This window comes from Neopsephotus bourkii, unplaced genomic scaffold (assembly GCF_033783945.1).
Source record: "Neopsephotus bourkii isolate Nb327-2 ecotype Australia unplaced genomic scaffold, CSIRO-AGI_Nbou_v1 NB_1139, whole genome shotgun sequence".
NCBI classification, from domain to species: Eukaryota; Metazoa; Chordata; class Aves; order Psittaciformes; family Psittacidae; genus Neopsephotus; species Neopsephotus bourkii.
The window spans coordinates 882,938-899,506 of record NW_026901625.1 but is presented as its reverse complement, the minus strand read 5'-3'; the positions used below and the strand labels follow the sequence as shown (position 1 = coordinate 899,506).

Genomic DNA, 16,569 nt, shown 5'->3' with positions numbered 1-16,569 from the left:
AGTTTGCATTGGGAAGCGGGTGCTGCTGCTGTGGGGGCTGGCTCTTTCAGTGGTGGATAAAGAGATGAGGAGGAGGAAGCAGCATGAGATGAAAGAGCAGACAGCGGTGTCACAGAGCGCTGCTCGGGCGCGATCTGAGTCACTCGGAGCTGATTGTGGAAGTGGCTGAGCTAAAGGAAATGTGAAACAAGAGCAGAGGTAGCACGGTTGAACCTGAAAGGAGCGCTCTTGGAATGAGTGCAGCGCCGTGCACACAAGGGGTGGGAGGCGCGTTTCCCACACACAGTGCATAACCTGCTTCATAACCTGCTCCTAACGTGTCCAAGGGCAAGTGTGTAAAGCCGGATGGGGACCATAGAGTCATGGAATCGTGGAATGGTTTGGGTGGAAGGGACCTTAAAGCTCCTCCAGCTCCAGCTCCAGCCACGGGCAGGGACCCCTTCCACTGGAGCAGCTTGCTCCAAGCCCCTGTGTCCAACCTGGCCTTGAGCACTGCCAGGGATGGGGCAGCCACAGCTTCTCTGGGCACCCTGTGCCAGCGCCTCAGCACCCTCACAGGGAAGAGCTTCTGCCTAAGAGCTCAGCTCAGTCTCCCCTCTGTGACACCCCCTTAAACACACTTTAGCACCGCTGCTGCCTGGGAGCACCACAGGACTATTCAGATTTACCCCTAAGAGTCTGGGGTTCAAAAGGACTTTTAAAAGAGCTAAATCCAAGCTAAAATAGATTTGCTGCTTCTAAACTTCTTCTTGCCTCTTTCTTTCATCTTCATAATTTAATGCTGAATCAACTGTCCCCAGTCTGCAGATTACGATGATCCAATTTGGGGGTTTTTCCACTAAATAAACTATTTTGCTTCAAGTACTGGCTTGTCTGTCCTATAGCTCCCACTCACGTTTATCTCCGAAGCCCAGCGACCCTTCAGGCTGGATTTGCTTACAGGATTTTTGGCTTATAAACCATGTCTGTGACAATCCACTTGCTGCTTTCAGCTGATCTTGGCACTTGCAATGGCTTTTGTTTTAGGAAGGGTTTGGGTTTCAATCCCTTCCATGAATATGTGATGAGGACAAGAAGGGAGGCTGGCACATTCAACTGCATCTTGTAAGGGAGATGGATAGCACGCTTCCAACACAGACCAGTCTCGCATCCTATGCTGGGATGTGGGTACCCGCACGGCCATGGGCAGGGTGAAGGAAAGGAGGATCGCTCCCCAGAAGCATTGAACCAGCTCAGCTGGGCTGAGTGACTCCAAAGGGTGAGGGCCCGGTGTCGGGATGGGGACCCCATCCTGCTCCATCCCACTCGTCCCCATAGGCTGCCCTGCTCCTCCACCACCAGCCCCTCGCCCACTAAAGCAAACTTGACCCCGGAGCGCCCGCTCTGCCTCGCCTGGGCCTGGCCAGTGATTCATTGCTGCCTCCCGAGCCCGGTGTTGACTCGCCGAGGGGCGTTATCGCCGCGCGCCGAGGCCAGGGTGTGATGTTGGTATAAGAGCAACGCCGCGGCACTGCCGCAGAGCCCGGCGCTGCTGCCACCCCGCTGCCATGAGGCACCTCCTCCTGCTCGCCCTGCTCTGCCTCTCCATGGCCACCAGCCTCAAAAGGTAAGGGGGGGTCCCCAGGGTGCTCCCGGGCTCTCGGAGGGGGGCTCTGCATGGCAGTGATGGATGAGGCCCCCCAGCACAGACACCCATGTGGGGACCACGCGGTGCCTCGCTGCTCTGCTCCCATCAGTCCAGCAGCTCCATGGCCGTCTCCACCCCCTGAGCAGACCCAGCAGCAGCAGTGGGCTGCAGGGTGAGGTCTGTAGGATGAGGTCTGTAGGATGAGAGGATGAGGTCTGTAGGATAAGGTCTGTAGGATGAGGTCTGTAGGATGAGGTCTGTAGGATGAGGTCTGTAGGATGAGGTCTGTAGGATGAGGTCTGTAGGATGAGGTCTGTAGGATAAGGTCTGTAGGATGAGGTCTGTAGGATGAGGTCTGTAGGATGAGGTCTGTAAGATGAAGGATAAGGTCTGTAGGATGAGGCCTGTAGGATGAGGTCTGTAGGATGAGGTCTGTAGGATGAGGTCTGTAGGATGAGGTCTGTAGGATGAGGTCTGTAGGATGAGGTCTGTAGGATGAGGTCTGTAAGATGAGATCTGTAGGATAAGGTCTGTAGGATGAGGTCTGTAGGATGAGGTCTGTAGGATGAGGTCTGTAGGATAAGGTCTGTAGGATGAGGTCTGTAGGATGAGGTCTCTGCAAGCAAACAGGCAGAAAACACCAACATAGAAGTCCCCTTGGCCCTTGTCTCCCCTCCCAGCCTGAAGGTCCTTCCCCATCAGTCACATTGAGCTCCTGGCCATGCTATGGCTGTGAGCAGGCCAGCACTGGGTGTCTGAGCTCTCCTGCCAGCTTTGCCCTCAATCTGCTGCCTCCTAAAGCAGATCACATCCCTGCACCGCACTCTGTTAGAAAGCATCACATGGGGGATACTGGACCCGCACCGCATGGGGGATGCTGGACCCGCATCGCATGGGGGATGCTGGACCCGCATCGCATGGGGGATGCTGGACCCGCATCGCGTGGGGGATGCTGGACCCGCATCGCGTGGGGGATGCTGGACCCGCATAGTGTGGGGGATGCTGGACCCGCATCACTTGGGGGATGCTGGACCCGCATCACTTGGGGGATGCTGGACCTGCATCCCGGCCGTGCTGGGACCCCCAGGGCGGGCGCAGGGACCGGGGGGGGGTGACCAGGACCGTTGCTCCCGCAGGGTGACGCTGAGGCGGCACCGCTCCCTGCGGAAGCAGCTGCGGGACCGTGGGCAGCTCTCGCACTTCTGGAAGGCGCACAGGCTGGACATGGTGCAGTACAGCGAGGACTGCGCTGCCTTCATGGACACCAACGAGCCCCTCATCAACTACCTGGATGTGAGCCCCAAAACCACCTTAGTGCGCAAGGGGGGTCCCCAGTGCCCGAAGGCTTCCCCCCACCTCCCTCCTGCTCACAGAGCACGCTGCAGGCGCTGTCCTGACATGCTCCTGCCTGCGCCTTTGTGCCTTGGAATGCGGCGATGACAAGGGACAAGGGAGCACATTCACAGCAAGAGCTGCCTGTGCACCCCCGAGCCCGCAGGCACACAGCAAGGAGAGAGATCCTCCATAGCTAACACACACCGCATGCATCAGAGAGCACCCCATCACAAAGGACCACACCAGGTCTATCCCATTCACCAGCAGCAGGTCCTGTCCCCAAAGCCCCTGCCACTCTCTGCATCCCGGTGATGAGGGTTCCCTTGGGAGCCCAGCAGGAAGGTGATGGCCCCTGCACCAACCATCCTGCCTTGTTGACCCTTATTTGCCTCCTTTACTTCACTTGGCACCATGTGACAGTGCCCTGGTGCCAGCCATGCCCCACACTGAGCCCATCCATCCCCTCCAGACATCCCAGCACAGGCTCCCCAATGGCTAACGGTGCTTTGTGCTGCTCTCTGTGCTAGATGGAGTACTTTGGGCAGATCTCCATCGGGACCCCCCCCCAGAACTTCACTGTGGTCTTTGACACCGGCTCCTCCAACCTCTGGGTGCCTTCTGTCTACTGCGTCAGCAAAGCCTGTGGTGAGTGGGGGCTCCCTGACCAGCCTGCAGTGGGGTGACCCCAGTGAAGCCATGGGGTCAGCAGCACACAGGGATCTTGGGGGAGCTCCCAGCCCAGCCCAGCTCTCCAAGGCACACACAGATAACACAGACCCGGGGTTGTTTGCTCAGGCGCGGGTGGCAAATCCCAGCCCCGGGACCCAGCACCATCAGCCTGGAGATACGGGAAGTGCTCGTTGGGCCATTCTGCTGGGAGAGCCTTTAAACAAACAAGCGAAGATGATAGCACACAATGCAGCTTGTGAGCAAGGGGCCGGAGGCAGGGGCAGGGCCGGCACAGGGAGCGCTGATCAGAGCATCACAGACCCATAGAATGGGTTGGGTTGGAAGGGACCTTAAAGCTCCTCCAGCTCCAACCCCTGCCACGGGAAGGGACCCCTTCCACTGGAGCAGCTTGCTCCAAGCCCCTGTGTCCAACCTGGCCTTGAGATTTAGCCCAGCTCTGGTCCATCCTCCTACCATGTGCAGTGCCCCCAATGCTGAACTGTGCCTAGGTAGAGCCCTGGTCCAGCGCTTGCGACTGTGACTCCCTTTACACTCCAGAGGGAGGAAACTCTGCTCCACGTCTGGTCCCTGCCACCGGCCATGGGGAGGGCTCCAGGCACTGTGGCAGTGCAGGCACACAGCATTCCCACTGATGGCTCCCATCCCTTCCCCAGCCAAGCACGCCAAGTTCCAGCCATCGCAATCCAGCACGTACCAGCTGGTGGGGACGCCCTTCTCCATCCAGTACGGCACCGGCAGCTTGACGGGGGTCATCGGATCCGACCAAGTGGTCGTGAGTCACCTCTGCTCCCTCCTGCTCTGCACAGCACCCCTGGGGCTTGCCCGCGGGCTCAGCATCACCGCTGCTCCCCTCGCTGCAGGTCGAGGGCCTCACCGTGAGCAACCAGCAGTTCGCAGAGAGCGTCAGCGAGCCGGGGAAAGCCTTTGTGGATGCTGCGTTCGACGGCATCCTGGGGCTGGCATACCCCTCGCTGGCCGTGGGCGGCGTCACCCCCGTCTTCGACAACATGATGGCTCAGGACCTGCTGGAGCTGCCCATGTTCTCCGTGTACCTGAGCACGTAGGGACCCGGCTTTGCTCCGGGATGCGGCTGAGACGCGGGCGCTGCTTCGGGGGGACAAAAAGCAAAATGGGTCACTGAGAGTGAAGGGATTTTCACTGGGGAGTCAGGGATGGGTTGGGTGGAAGGGACCTTAAAGCTCATCCCACGGGCACGGACCCCTTCCACTGGAGCAGCTTGCTCCAAGCCCCTGTGTCCAACCTGGCCTTGAGCACTGCCAGGGATGGGGCAGCCACAGCTTCTCTGGGCACCCTGTGCCAGCACCTCAGCACCCTCACAGGGAAGAGCTTCTGCCTGATACCCAACCTGAATCTGCTCTGTTTTGGTCCCATGCTGAGCATCACGGGCTGCAGCAAGAAAAGGGATGACCCAAAGCATTTGTGGGAAGCAAGTGGCTACAAATGCACTTCTTTAGGATGAGGTGTGCAAAGGAAAAGGGAGGAAATCCCTCATTTCTCCTCCTCCTTCCTCCAGGAACCCGGAGTCATCCCTGGGAGGGGAACTGCTCTTTGGTGGCTTCAACCCTTCCCGCTTCACAGGGACCCTCAACTGGGTGCCGGTCACCCAGCAAGGGTACTGGCAGATCCAGCTGGACAAGTGAGTGCGGGGCAGGGAGGGAAGGGCTGCGCTGGGGCACAGGGGCAGGAGGAGTCCTTCCTGCTCCTTCTCTCCCTCCTCCTCCACCAGCGTCCAGCTCGGGGGGGCAGTGGCTTTCTGCACCAACGGGTGCCAGGCCATCGTGGACACGGGCACGTCGCTCATCACGGGTCCCACCAAGGATATAAAGGAACTGCAAAGCTCCATTGGTGCCACTCCTGTGGATGGGGAGGTGAGAGCGGTGCTGGGGAGCGGAGGGGGGCAAAGCCCTGGGACCCCCTTGCCCTGTGGGGCAGCAGCGCTGAGCTGCGGCGGTTTTGCAGTACGCTGTGGAGTGCAGCAGCCTCAGCGTGATGCCGGATGTGACCTTCACCATCAACGGGCTGCCCTACACGCTCAGCGCCCAGGCCTACACCCTCATGGTACGGCTGCAGCTTCAGCACCCCCAGTGTGCCGGGGGGTGAGGAGCTCCATGCTCCATGCACGGGACTCGCAGTCACCATTCCCACGTGTTTCCATGGGGGTGTGTGCCCAGTTTCACACTTCTCCTTCCAGGAATACAGCGATGGAATGGCCTTCTGCACCAGCGGCTTCCAGGGCATGGACATCCCCCCTCCCGCCGGGCCCCTCTGGATTTTGGGTGATGTCTTCATCCGCCAGTTTTACTCCGTCTTCGACCGTGGAAACAACCGAGTGGGGCTGGCGCCCGCTGTCCCCTAAAGCTGAGCACCCCTGGGCAGGATGGGAGCGGAGCCTCAGCAGGGCTGGGGCTATCAGTGAGCCTGGAGGTGATGAAGGCACCAGGGGCTGCAGCTGGAGAGCGCAGCAGAGGATGCCTTCAGCATCGCTGTGATCTGCTTTGTGGCTTCTCTCGGAGGGGGTTTTTAAGCACGTGCCAATAAAAGCTTCCATAAACCAAACCCTGCCGTGCTCGTGTTGTGATGGGCAGGATTGGAGCAGAAAGGTCAAACCTTGGCTGGGATTTCCACATGGGCAGAAGAGGACACTTTGCCCAGGTAGAGCAGAAAGGGGAAGGTGATGAGGAGCCTGGAGAGGCCCTGGGGCTGTTTCTGAGCCGCAAACCTGCAGGAACAACCAGTGACTTCCAGTGAAATCTGCTCTGATCCTTCGGGGAACTCACAAAGACAACGTGGTTGTGGGTGCTTGGAGCCGGAGATGGAAAAGCAGCTGCACAGCTCTGCCATAGGGATGGGTTAGGGGCTTGTGGGGGGCTTTGAGGGGCTATGAAGGGAATGGGGGCCTGGGTGTCTGGGGGGGGGCTGCTGTGACCTGCTGCCAGTGCAAGGGATGCAGGAGAAAGCAGAAGCAATCACAGCTCATGAGTGATGCATCCCGAGGCACACGCAGAAGGCAGCGAGAAAGGGAAGCACAGAGCAGGGTTATTTTTATCTGTGCCTCCATATCCAATACTGAATGAGGCCCTGCAGTGTCTGCAGCTGAGGGTGAGGTGTTGGGGTCCCCTCCCTGGCTTTGGGGCTGCTGCATCTTCCCCAGAGCGGAGCAGGCTTTAGGGCTGGGTCTGAGAGTGCTGGGAACGGAGATCTGGTTGTAAACGCTGTGGTTTGCAATAGGAGGAAATCTCTGCCTTACTCAGGTATCGATTGTGCCACTGACCAGCGTATGGCTTCTGAAACCGGTTCCTCTATCGACTTCACCCCAGCTGCGCGCTCCCCAGGCAGCACTGGAAGATAAGGTGCTGGGGCTGCTGGACAAAGGTCTCCTCTCCCTCTTGGAGCTTAACTCTTAGCACACCAAGGTGCTGCTGGGCACCAGCCCATCACCGAGGCTGTAGGCAGCAAAGGAGCATCCAGCTCCCTCAGCATGACAAGGACCACTCAGTGCCTCCAGGCCTGGACTTGACCAGGACTGCTCAATGCTATTGGAGTCCCACAACATCCAGAGTCACCTTGGCAGATCTGGGGCATCCTCTGCATCCCTACACCCACACATGATAGATGCTCAGAGGATGCTGCTCCAGCAAATACTGAGCATTCCAATAGGGAGCAACTCATCTACTGCAGAGGTGGCTAAAACCCATAGGGAAGTTTAGTCCTTCCAATGCCTTTTGCTTTCTTCCCCTTCCCTCACCATCACGGCCCTGCAAGCCTCAGGGCTTTGCCCGTTCCCTCCTCATCCACATGAGCCTGCAGTCTCCAGCCCGCGTTCACCATCTCCCAGCTGCGAGGTCTTCCTCATAGTCACAGGGCACCAACCCCACGCTCCTGTGACTCGGTGATGCACCAGGGCAGGACTGGAGCTGTGGTTGCAGGAGCTGCTGAGCAGGGTCTGGGCCATCACCTCCTCTCCACCGCGGCTCCCGCTGCCTCCATCTGGGTGCCGCTCGCACCAGGAGCAGCGACAAGAGCGGGAGCTTTGGGAAAATCCCTTTTCTTGTGAACCCAAGCAGAAGCCGGAGCCGGAGCTGGGCTCCCCGCTGGGTGCAGCCCCTCCCGCCCAGAAGCAGAAGTGGCTGCAGGCATCAGCTCAGCAACGCGACTGCAAACCCCATCTGCAGCAGCGAGGAGGGACGCGATCGTCTGCCCGGGTGAGCAGCCTCCATCCCGCCCTTGGAGGGGCACAAGGAGGGCACACGCAGGCAGGGGAGAGGTCGGACAGAGCCTGGCTGCAAGGGCAAAGGTGAAGCAGCCCGATGGGAACAGGCTGCAAACAGGGAGTAGGAGAGAGCTGCTCCAGGGAAACACCGGCCTTCACCCCCCACCGACCGGTGAGAGCAGCTCGGGAGCTCCTGCTCATCCCAGCCCCTCCCAGCGCCTGCCCTGTGGGGGACAAAACCAGACATTTCTGGCCAGACAGGTCCCGGCATCACGCGTGGGAAACGGGAGGAGAAGGATTCGTGCTGCTGAGAGCAGCGAATCTCCCCTTGGTCCCACGGGGGGTGCAAACCCGGCAGAACCGAGGGCAGCCGGTGCCAAAGCACGATCCGGGGCTGCGAATGAGCCTGCTCCCACCCTGCCCCTCTGCCGCCGGCCAAAGGAGCCCACAGCCCCCTCCAAGGGACCCTGCCTCTGGGGACCGAACCCCAGCCCCACCTCGCCCCCGCCGCGAGCTGTGCCCAGCTCCCAGAGCCTCTTATCCCATCCCTATGGGAGCAAGGGCCGGGGTGGCTCCCAACGGCTCAGCCCCCACCCCCCGCCCCGGGGCAGGACCGCGGGTCCTGGCTTGAACCATCCCGGCTCCGAGGGGAGCGCTGCGGGACCGGCGGCTTCTCGGCCCCTTTCTGCTGATGTCACGGCGCGGGGGGGGCCCGCAGCCGCCTTCCCCGGGCGGGAATCGCTTCCCTGGATCCTCCTCTCTCGCCTCTCCCCTCCCCGCGGGAGCGGCGCCCGCAGCCCCGGCCACCCCTCACACGGATGCCCCGGCAGGTGAGCGCAGCGCCCTCCATCCCCGCGGCCCCGGGAGCGGGGAGCAGCCCCCGGCAGGGAAAACCGGGCCGGGAAACTCCATTTTGAGTCGGAAGCTCCGGGAATTCCGGCACAAGGGGGGGGGGGGGAGTTTGTGTGCGCCGGGGATGATGCCCGCAGCCGGGATGTGGTGGGAGGGGGGAGCGGGAGAGCCTGGACCCCACAGCCCGGGCAGGGGGGAGCAGCGCGGGGGTGGCCAACGCATGCGGGAAGGAGGCAGGGATGAGGCTGTCACCGTCTCCATCCGCGCGGGCCAACGTGGAGAGGGCAGCCGGGAGCACGGGAGGATGCTGGTCCCCAGGGATGGCCGGGCACAGAGCACGGGGGACACCAGGGATGGGGATGCAGCTTTGGGGGAGCCTTTCGGGGTGCTCCCCCCATCCCTGGGCTGTGCTGGGGGCACCCAGGGGGTCCCAGACTCCTTTAATAAAGGCGCTTTTTCACAGCTCCCCCCCCCGGTGTGTGCCGGGTTTCGGGGGTGCGATGGCACTTCCGAGGGAGAGGCAGGGAATTGCTCACGGCAGCTCAGTGCTGTGCTCTGGTGCGGAGCGGTGGCGTGTCTGGACGTGCACTGGCACCTCAGGAGCCAGGCCCAGGCTGCAGCACGGGGAGTTTCTGCTCCCCAAACCACTGGGATGTGAGCACAGGATGGTGCTGGTTTGTTGTGGGCATGGGGATGGGCGGGCTGGGAGCAGGGAGAGGCCTTAAGGAGCCAGTGGGGGCTGGCCCATCCCTGCAGCTCCGTGACTCCCTCCTGTCCCACAGGGTCTGTCCATGGATGCCAGCAAGAAGGTGGATCTGAAGATAATCATCATTGGAGCGCTGGGGTAAGGGTGGCAATGGGAGGGAAGCACAGGGGAGCTTGGGGCTGTGCAGCCCCTGTTCTTGCTGCCGCCAACCCCTTAAGCCTGGCTTTGCAGGGGGCTGTAGCTATAGGACGAGGGGCAATGGGTTCAAACTGGAACAGGGCAAGTTCAGGTTGGGGATTAGGCAGAAGCTCTTCCCTGTGAGGGTGCTGAGGCGCTGGCACAGGGTGCCCAGAGAAGCTCTGGCTGCCCCATCCCTGGCAGTGCTCAAGGCCAGGTTGGACACAGGGGTTTGGAGCAAGCTGCTCCAGTGGAAGGTGTTGGAGCTGGAGGAGCTTTAAGGTCCCTTCAATCCAAACCATTCCGTGATTCTCTGTCCCTCCCCTCCCACCAGCGTGGGCAAAACCTCCCTCCTGCACCAGTTTGTGCACAAGACGTTCTATGAGGATTACCGCACCACGCTGGGCGCCAGCATCCTCACCAAGGTCCTCGTGGTGGACAACACCTCCCTGAAGCTGCAGGTGAGCGGTGGGCTTGGAGCCCTGCGCCCCACCGTGTCCTGATGTCCCCAGGTGCTGTCAGTGTCATGGGGCTGGATTCACAGGGCCTGATTTTCAGCATCCATGAGCAATCCCATCTGAGTTTAGGGGGCTCAGCACCCCCTGAAGCTGCTCCCCTGAGCTCACCGTGGCACAGGGCTTGTGATGTGTGTCTGTACCTGTGCCCTTCTCTGCCCTAGATCTGGGACACAGGGGGACAGGAGCGATTCCGATCCATGGTGTCGACCTTTTACAAGGGCTCGGATGGCTGCATGCTGGCTTTTGACGTGACAGACAGGGAGTCCTTTGAGTCCCTGGACAACTGGAGAGATGATTTTCTGGAGAAGGTCATCCCAAGGGAGCAAGATTTCCCCATGGTCGTGCTGGGGAACAAAATAGACCTCTGCGATCGGCAGGTACGGGTGGAGGAGAGAGTGGGGTGCGTGGATTGGGACACCTTGGTGCCCTAATGCTGGTCCTTGCCCTGCAGAGCCAACCTTCTTCCTATGCTCTCATGAAACCAAGGCTCTCAGGCAAGGAGCTGCTGAGCTCCCAGTGCTGCTGCCTCTTGGAGGGAATAAGCAGGGCCCTTTGCAGCAGGGATTGTGCCCAGGAATGAAGCATCTCAGCTGCCCGCACTGCAGCATCCATCCATCAGTGCTTGGGTGGACATCGGGGTCCCCTCCACCAGCTCCGCTGCGGGCTGCGAGGTGGCTCCATCCTCCTTTCCCGCAGGTATCCAAGGAGATGGCCTCAGCCTGGTGCAAGGAGAAGGACATCCCTTACTTCGAAGTCAGCGCCAAGAACAACATCAACGTTGCAGAGGCTTTCGAGACCCTGGCAAAGCAGGCGCTGGCAATGGTGAGCCCATCCTCCGTGGCAGAGCATCCTCCTTTCACAGCGTGTGGGAGAGCCCCAGGGAAGAGACCCCATCAGTGACTGAGTGCTTAAAACAGATCCTAAATCGGCTGGGGAAAAAGCCAGAATTGTCCTTTCTCCTTGCCCACGTGTGGCCCTGAGCAGCGCTCCAGCACTGTCCTCTAGTGGCCGTCCCATGGGGACCTTCGTGTCCCCACACCAAGCGAGCTCCTCCAGGCGGCTTTCCCATAGGTTTTGTGTTCAGCAGTGCATCAGACCCGCAGCTCTGCTGCCCAGGCCCTCAGCCCGGCTCAGAGCTGCCCCCTTCACCCTTTCTCCTCTCTTTCTTCCAGTACAAAGGGATCTTTGAGAGTTACTTGACTGACTCCATCAAACTCACGCCCAACGACAAGCCCAAGAAGAGCTGCTGCTGACCCCGGGCAAGCACAGCCCAGGCGGGCCGGACCCCACGATGCCCATGGCCATCAGAGGCTGCCCAGGCCGGGACCCCATCAGTGACCACTCAACACACTGGGACCGGCTGCTTGCGCATCCCAGGCCTTGCTGCTTCCCACCTCTCCGGAGCTGCTCTCCCGATGTTCCCCTTGATCCGGTGACCCCCCTGTGGTGACGGTGCCAGGGCTCTGCTCCAATGCCTTCCCATGGCCCTGCTGCTCACCCTTCCCAGCGTGTGGATCAGGGGCCCTGCACCATGCACGGTGCTCACGGCGTGTCCTGCGGGGAGAAGCACGGCGCAGGTCTGAGCCCAGCCAGGTCCCCCCCGGGCTCAGCCGCTGTGGATGCAAGCACTGCGTGCCTCGGTTTCCCCTGCTCCCATGTGGGTCACCCCTCGCCTCACTGGTGAGGAGCCTCAGGGAAGCCCTTTGTCAGGGAGCCTTTTTTTAGGGAAAAGAATTAAATCGTTCATTTTTATTTCTAGATACCCACTTTATCCATGCACGCCTGTGTATGGGTGCGCCCTGCGGCCAGGGCTCTGCACAGAGCGGTTGTGCAGTGGTGGCCAGGGCTGGCTGTCAGCAGAGGGAGCCCGTTGGGAGCTGAGCTCAGCACCCGCTCCCCTTCTTCCATCCATCCTTCAGGAAGCTGGGGCTCGCCCCTGTGGCCGTTCCCCACGTCCCTGGGGCTGGATGGAAACAGTTTGTGTGACTTTCCCCTGCCAGGGACGCTCATTTAGGCCTGGCTTAAGCACAATCAAGAGGGAGCAGATGCCATCCATCACCCTCTGCCTCGTCCTCCACCTGTCCATGGCAAATATTGATGCTTCTCCTTCAAACCCATCCCATGGGCACTGCTGTTGCCGTGTCCCCGCTGCAGTGAGTGTGCACATCGGGGCCATGCGGGGCCACGGGGCTGCGAGCAGCACGTACAGAGGACCAGGGGCTGTGGCCAGGCCCCTGTCAGCCAAACACATGCTGAGGTCAGCAGCGTCCTGTGGGGCACCAGCCAGGGGATGCTCTGCTTGGAGCAGCTTCCACTGCTCCTTGAGGTCAATGGGCATTAAGCAAAGCCCTGCAGAGCTGCTGAGTGCTGTGGAGAGGGTCCTGAGCACAGGGATTGGAACTGGGTGAGCTTTAAGGTCCCTTCCAACCCAACCCATTCTCTGAATGATGGCTCTAGGTGATGCCCAATGGCCCTGTCAGGCAGCCTGGCATCCCAAGCTGGCTCCTGGCCTTGTGCCACCAGCACCCAGCAAACCCCTGCCTAAACCCCCTCTGAAACAGGCAAAGCAGCTCTTTCATCTGGAATCTGGCTCCTGATCTCTGACCAGGGGCGACAGGAGCTCCACTGAAGCCATCCTGCCTTGAAAGCGTCTTCTGCAGACCCTGACCTCAGAGCCATGAATAATGAGACCTTTTATTTCAGTGACTTATCTCCCATCACCCAGGTTTGAGCGTTTGGGCCTTAATGAGTTGCCCAAGGCCACATAGCAGGCGAGGGAACTAGCACGATGCTCCAAAGGGACCACGTTCGCTTCTCACCCACTGCCCCCCTGCTCCCATGACTCTGCACCACCTTGCACGAACCCCGGTGTCAAGGAGGGGGAAGCTGTTCCCGAGCTCCTCCTCCCTCCTCCACGCAGGTCCCACATTTTTAGGCTGAAAAATTCCTTTTTTTTTTCAGATTGGAAAACCTCCCTTTCCTGGAATCCGATTGTTCCAGTGAAGAAGCCTGATTTTGCCTGGCTCCTCACTCAGAATGGGCAGAAAGCCTGGAGGGAGGGGGGCAAGCAATGAGTGTGGGGGGAGGCAGAGCCTGGATTCCAGGCGAGCGGGATGCTCGGAGCCCGCGGGCCGGGGGGACCCCGCTGCAGTCCCTGGGTGCTGCCGAGCCCCATGCGCATCGCTGGGCCCTGGGCAGCCCCTGCTGAGCGCACGCGTGCTCCCCGCTGCAGGCACCGGGATAACAGCGCTCGTCCAAGGGCGCCCGAGGCAGAGCCGGGATGCGGGACCTCCGCGCCCTGCCGAGCACAAACAGCCCCGTGTGCGCCCCGCGATGCTCTGCGGGGCTGCCCCTCTGTGCGCAGCCTCCGCTGGGGGTGATGTTTGCTCTGGGGGCTCCAGAGGGAGATCAGGGTCAATGGGGCTGGCTCCAGCCAACAGAACCCGCTCTGCTCCTCCAGCAAGGGTGCCCGACCCGGCAAAGGCTCCGCTTCGGGGATGCACCCGTGCGCTGCGCTCATGGTGATGTGGTCCAGGGCTCTCCAGTGAGGTCTCCCTCTGAAGACAAGGGCCAGCACCAACGAGAGAGGGCTCATTCCATAGACCCATCAGGAGGAGAACCCTTCCCTTGCCTTTGGAGACGTTTCTGCAAGGCCAGAGCAGGTGAGACACAGCAGTTCCCTCCCTCAGACAAGCAGGAAGCTGCAGTGCCTCTCCCCAGCTCTGAGCTCACACCATGAAACAAACCTCATGAAACATCAACGTGGGGCTGAACCACAGGGGCAGCTCTGAAGCTCCCAGCACCTTTCAGCATCCCAGCGCTGATGCTGGTGCTGTCAGTAACCCTGCCGTGTCCCTTCAGGACATCGTGTTCCCTGCTGCTGCCCTGATAAAGCTGCTGAGCCCGGTGCCAGCTCAGACCTGCAGCAAAGGGAAGTGTTAGAAGTTGCCGGCTGCCTTTCAAGTGGGACCTGGGTCTCCATCTCCTGGCACCGCTCTCCTGGGAACAGCCGTGACCAGCCCAGGACAAGGATCTTATGCTCTTCCCCGTGAGGGTGCTGGGCGCTGGCACAGGGTGCCCAGGGCATCCTGCAGCCCTGCTCCAGCAGCGGCCTCCTCGTTCCTGTGGGAATCTGGACCCCAAATCCCTGCTTTCCCTTGTGGCTGAGGCACAGCCCTGACCTCGAAAGCTCCTGGGGGATGGACACACAGGGAAGCAGCGAATCCAGCCCAGAGCCCAGCTCCTGCCCATGCCCGCGGCTGCATGAGCCCTGTTTCCTTGGCAAAACCGAAAGCAGCAGCGGCTCCGGCTGCAGGTCCGAGGGAGGGGGGAAGAAAGGAGGAGGAAGGGAGGGAGGAAGGCTCCGTGCAGGTCCCAGCACCGTCAGAACCCCTCTGCCCCGGGGCTTGTGCTGCCTCTCCCCTCTGCCTCTAACCTCAGGCTTCCAAAGCAGCTTTCTCATCGTTTCCAGCAGTAAATTACCCCTGAATTATTGCCCTCATTAAGTGCAATTTATCTGCTAATATTAATCATCTGCAAATAAATCCACACATTCCAGCACTCGGTATGCGCTTATCGGAGCCCAGATAAACAGCTCAGCAGTCCCTGCACCCAGGGCTCCGTGCTTGACTCCCAGGAGTCCCTTTGGTGTCTTCCCATCTCCCAGAACTTCCCAGCTTCCTGGGCAGCCCCGGTGCTCCCCAGGCACCATCCATGCCCTGTCGGTGGCCACATCCCAGCAGAGCGCTTTGGGCCACCCATTCGGCCGGAGCAGAAGGAGGTGGCATCGGGGTTGTGTTTATGGATACAGCAAGTGGAGTTTGACCAGGACTGCACCTCTCATTGCAAGACACTCCAAAGGACCATCAGTGCTGTACGGGGCTGACTGTCTGCAGAGGGCAAGATCTTGCATCTCCCCGATCACACCCTCTGGGACTTTGGAATAGCAGCTCTTGCAATGGGAGCCTGTCCCCACACAGCAGGATCTGTCCCCATGCAGCAGGAGGGACACTAAGGTTTGTAGGGCACAGAGCAGCTTGTGCAAGGCAATGCCCCAGCCCAAGCATCACTGGGTCCCTTTGGCCACGTTGGTTTTGCACCCTGGCGTAACTGCATTTACTGCGTGTTGGCCAGGGAGCAGCGACGTCCCCTTTTGCCCTTTCTCCATCCTTTGTGGTTAGGATGGAAGCAGGGCTCTGCGGTCCAAGCACAGACACTGCTCTCAAACTGGTCATTCACCCTCTATGCCCCAGCCACCTGTGCAGCTCCACAGCTCTGCCCACATTGGAATGTCAGTTCGGGAAAGAGAGGGGGGGAAAAGGTTCCATTGGTGGAGCTCTGCTAGGAAAAGTGCCAGCTCAAAGGGGGGCAAAGAAGTCCCTTTTAGCATTAGCTGCTGGTCCAGGCAGTTTAGCGCTGCCAGCATCACCTCTGCAGCAGAGATGCTGTTTCCCCTCTTCCTGCGGTGCCTTGTGAGCAGGACCCCTGTGCCTGGCACCTTTGGGTGCTGGTGCTGCCAGGATTTGCCCCGTGACAGGGACCGCGCTGGGCTGGCCCTGCCATGTCACACGCTTCCGTCTCAAAGGGCTCCGTGCGTATCAGGCTGCCCTTTAAAAATCACACTTGATAGGGGTTATTAATGATATTTACAGGATAAGAGCTTGGCAATGATTACCTCTGTGAGAGCAATGAATCAGCCCCCTTTCCTCTGCCACCCTCCGGCAGGGTGTTCCTTTGGCATGCTCCGGCACAGCGACTGATTGCCGGAACATGAGGTTTCTTGGCAGTAACTGCTGATGCCTTCTACATGCACAAGGTACCAGAGATCAATTCCTTCTACAGCATGGAGCTCCTCACACGTTCCTTCTAGCGGCCTGGTCCTTTGGTGACGTCCCCTGCTGATGTCCCTATTCCATCTCATCCTCTGCAACATCCGGACTGGTACCCAGTTCCTGCGCTCCTGCATCCCTCTAGGAGGAGAGGAGACCACGAGCCCAGGCACAGCTCAGCGCAGTGGTGCCAGTGGAGGCTGGGGACACAAGGGAACGGAGCCCACACCTTCCACATGTTAAATAGAATCATGGAATGGTTTGGGTTGAAGGGACCTTAAAGCTCATCCAGTTCCAGCCTCCTGCACGGGCAGGGACACCTTCCCCTAGACCAGGTTGTTTCCTCCTCTAGTGGAAGCTGTCCCCACTCGGCCAGGAAGCGACTCTTCCCCATTCCTCTCATCCCTTTGAACCTGGAAATCAGAAAGAAGCTGCTTTCCACTGCCAATCCCCTCCTCAAAGCCCGAGCTGCGGGGTCCGGCGCTGGCACAATGCTCTCCATTGTCCATCCCGGAGACAGAGCACAAAGGCCGGGAGACGCTGCCCACCTCATCCAGGCCAACAAAAGCATCTTCTCCCAGCCCGGGTCCAAAGCAGGTGAGGGA

General features: G+C 60.2%; 2 protein-coding genes across 2 annotated transcripts; both read left to right on the top strand.

The window, feature by feature from the left end:
* Positions 1 to 1,453: 1,453 nt before the first annotated feature.
* CTSE (cathepsin E) lies at positions 1,454 to 6,141 on the top strand. Its single transcript, XM_061363158.1, has 9 exons — positions 1,454 to 1,606; positions 2,764 to 2,920; positions 3,490 to 3,607; positions 4,306 to 4,424; positions 4,513 to 4,712; positions 5,187 to 5,309; positions 5,400 to 5,541; positions 5,633 to 5,731; positions 5,865 to 6,141. Exons 1-9 carry the CDS (start codon positions 1,548 to 1,550, stop codon positions 6,027 to 6,029), a joined length of 1,182 nt encoding a protein of 393 aa, XP_061219142.1. The 5' UTR covers positions 1,454 to 1,547; the 3' UTR covers positions 6,030 to 6,141.
* A 2,473-nt stretch (positions 6,142 to 8,614) lies between these two features.
* Positions 8,615 to 11,449, top strand: RAB7B (RAB7B, member RAS oncogene family). The gene is made up of 6 exons (XM_061363157.1): positions 8,615 to 8,713; positions 9,518 to 9,579; positions 9,953 to 10,079; positions 10,298 to 10,513; positions 10,833 to 10,958; positions 11,309 to 11,449. The coding sequence occupies exons 1-6, from the start codon at positions 8,702 to 8,704 to the stop codon at positions 11,387 to 11,389; spliced, it is 624 nt and encodes a 207-aa protein (XP_061219141.1). The 5' UTR covers positions 8,615 to 8,701; the 3' UTR covers positions 11,390 to 11,449.
* The last annotated feature ends 5,120 nt before the right edge of the window (positions 11,450 to 16,569 follow it).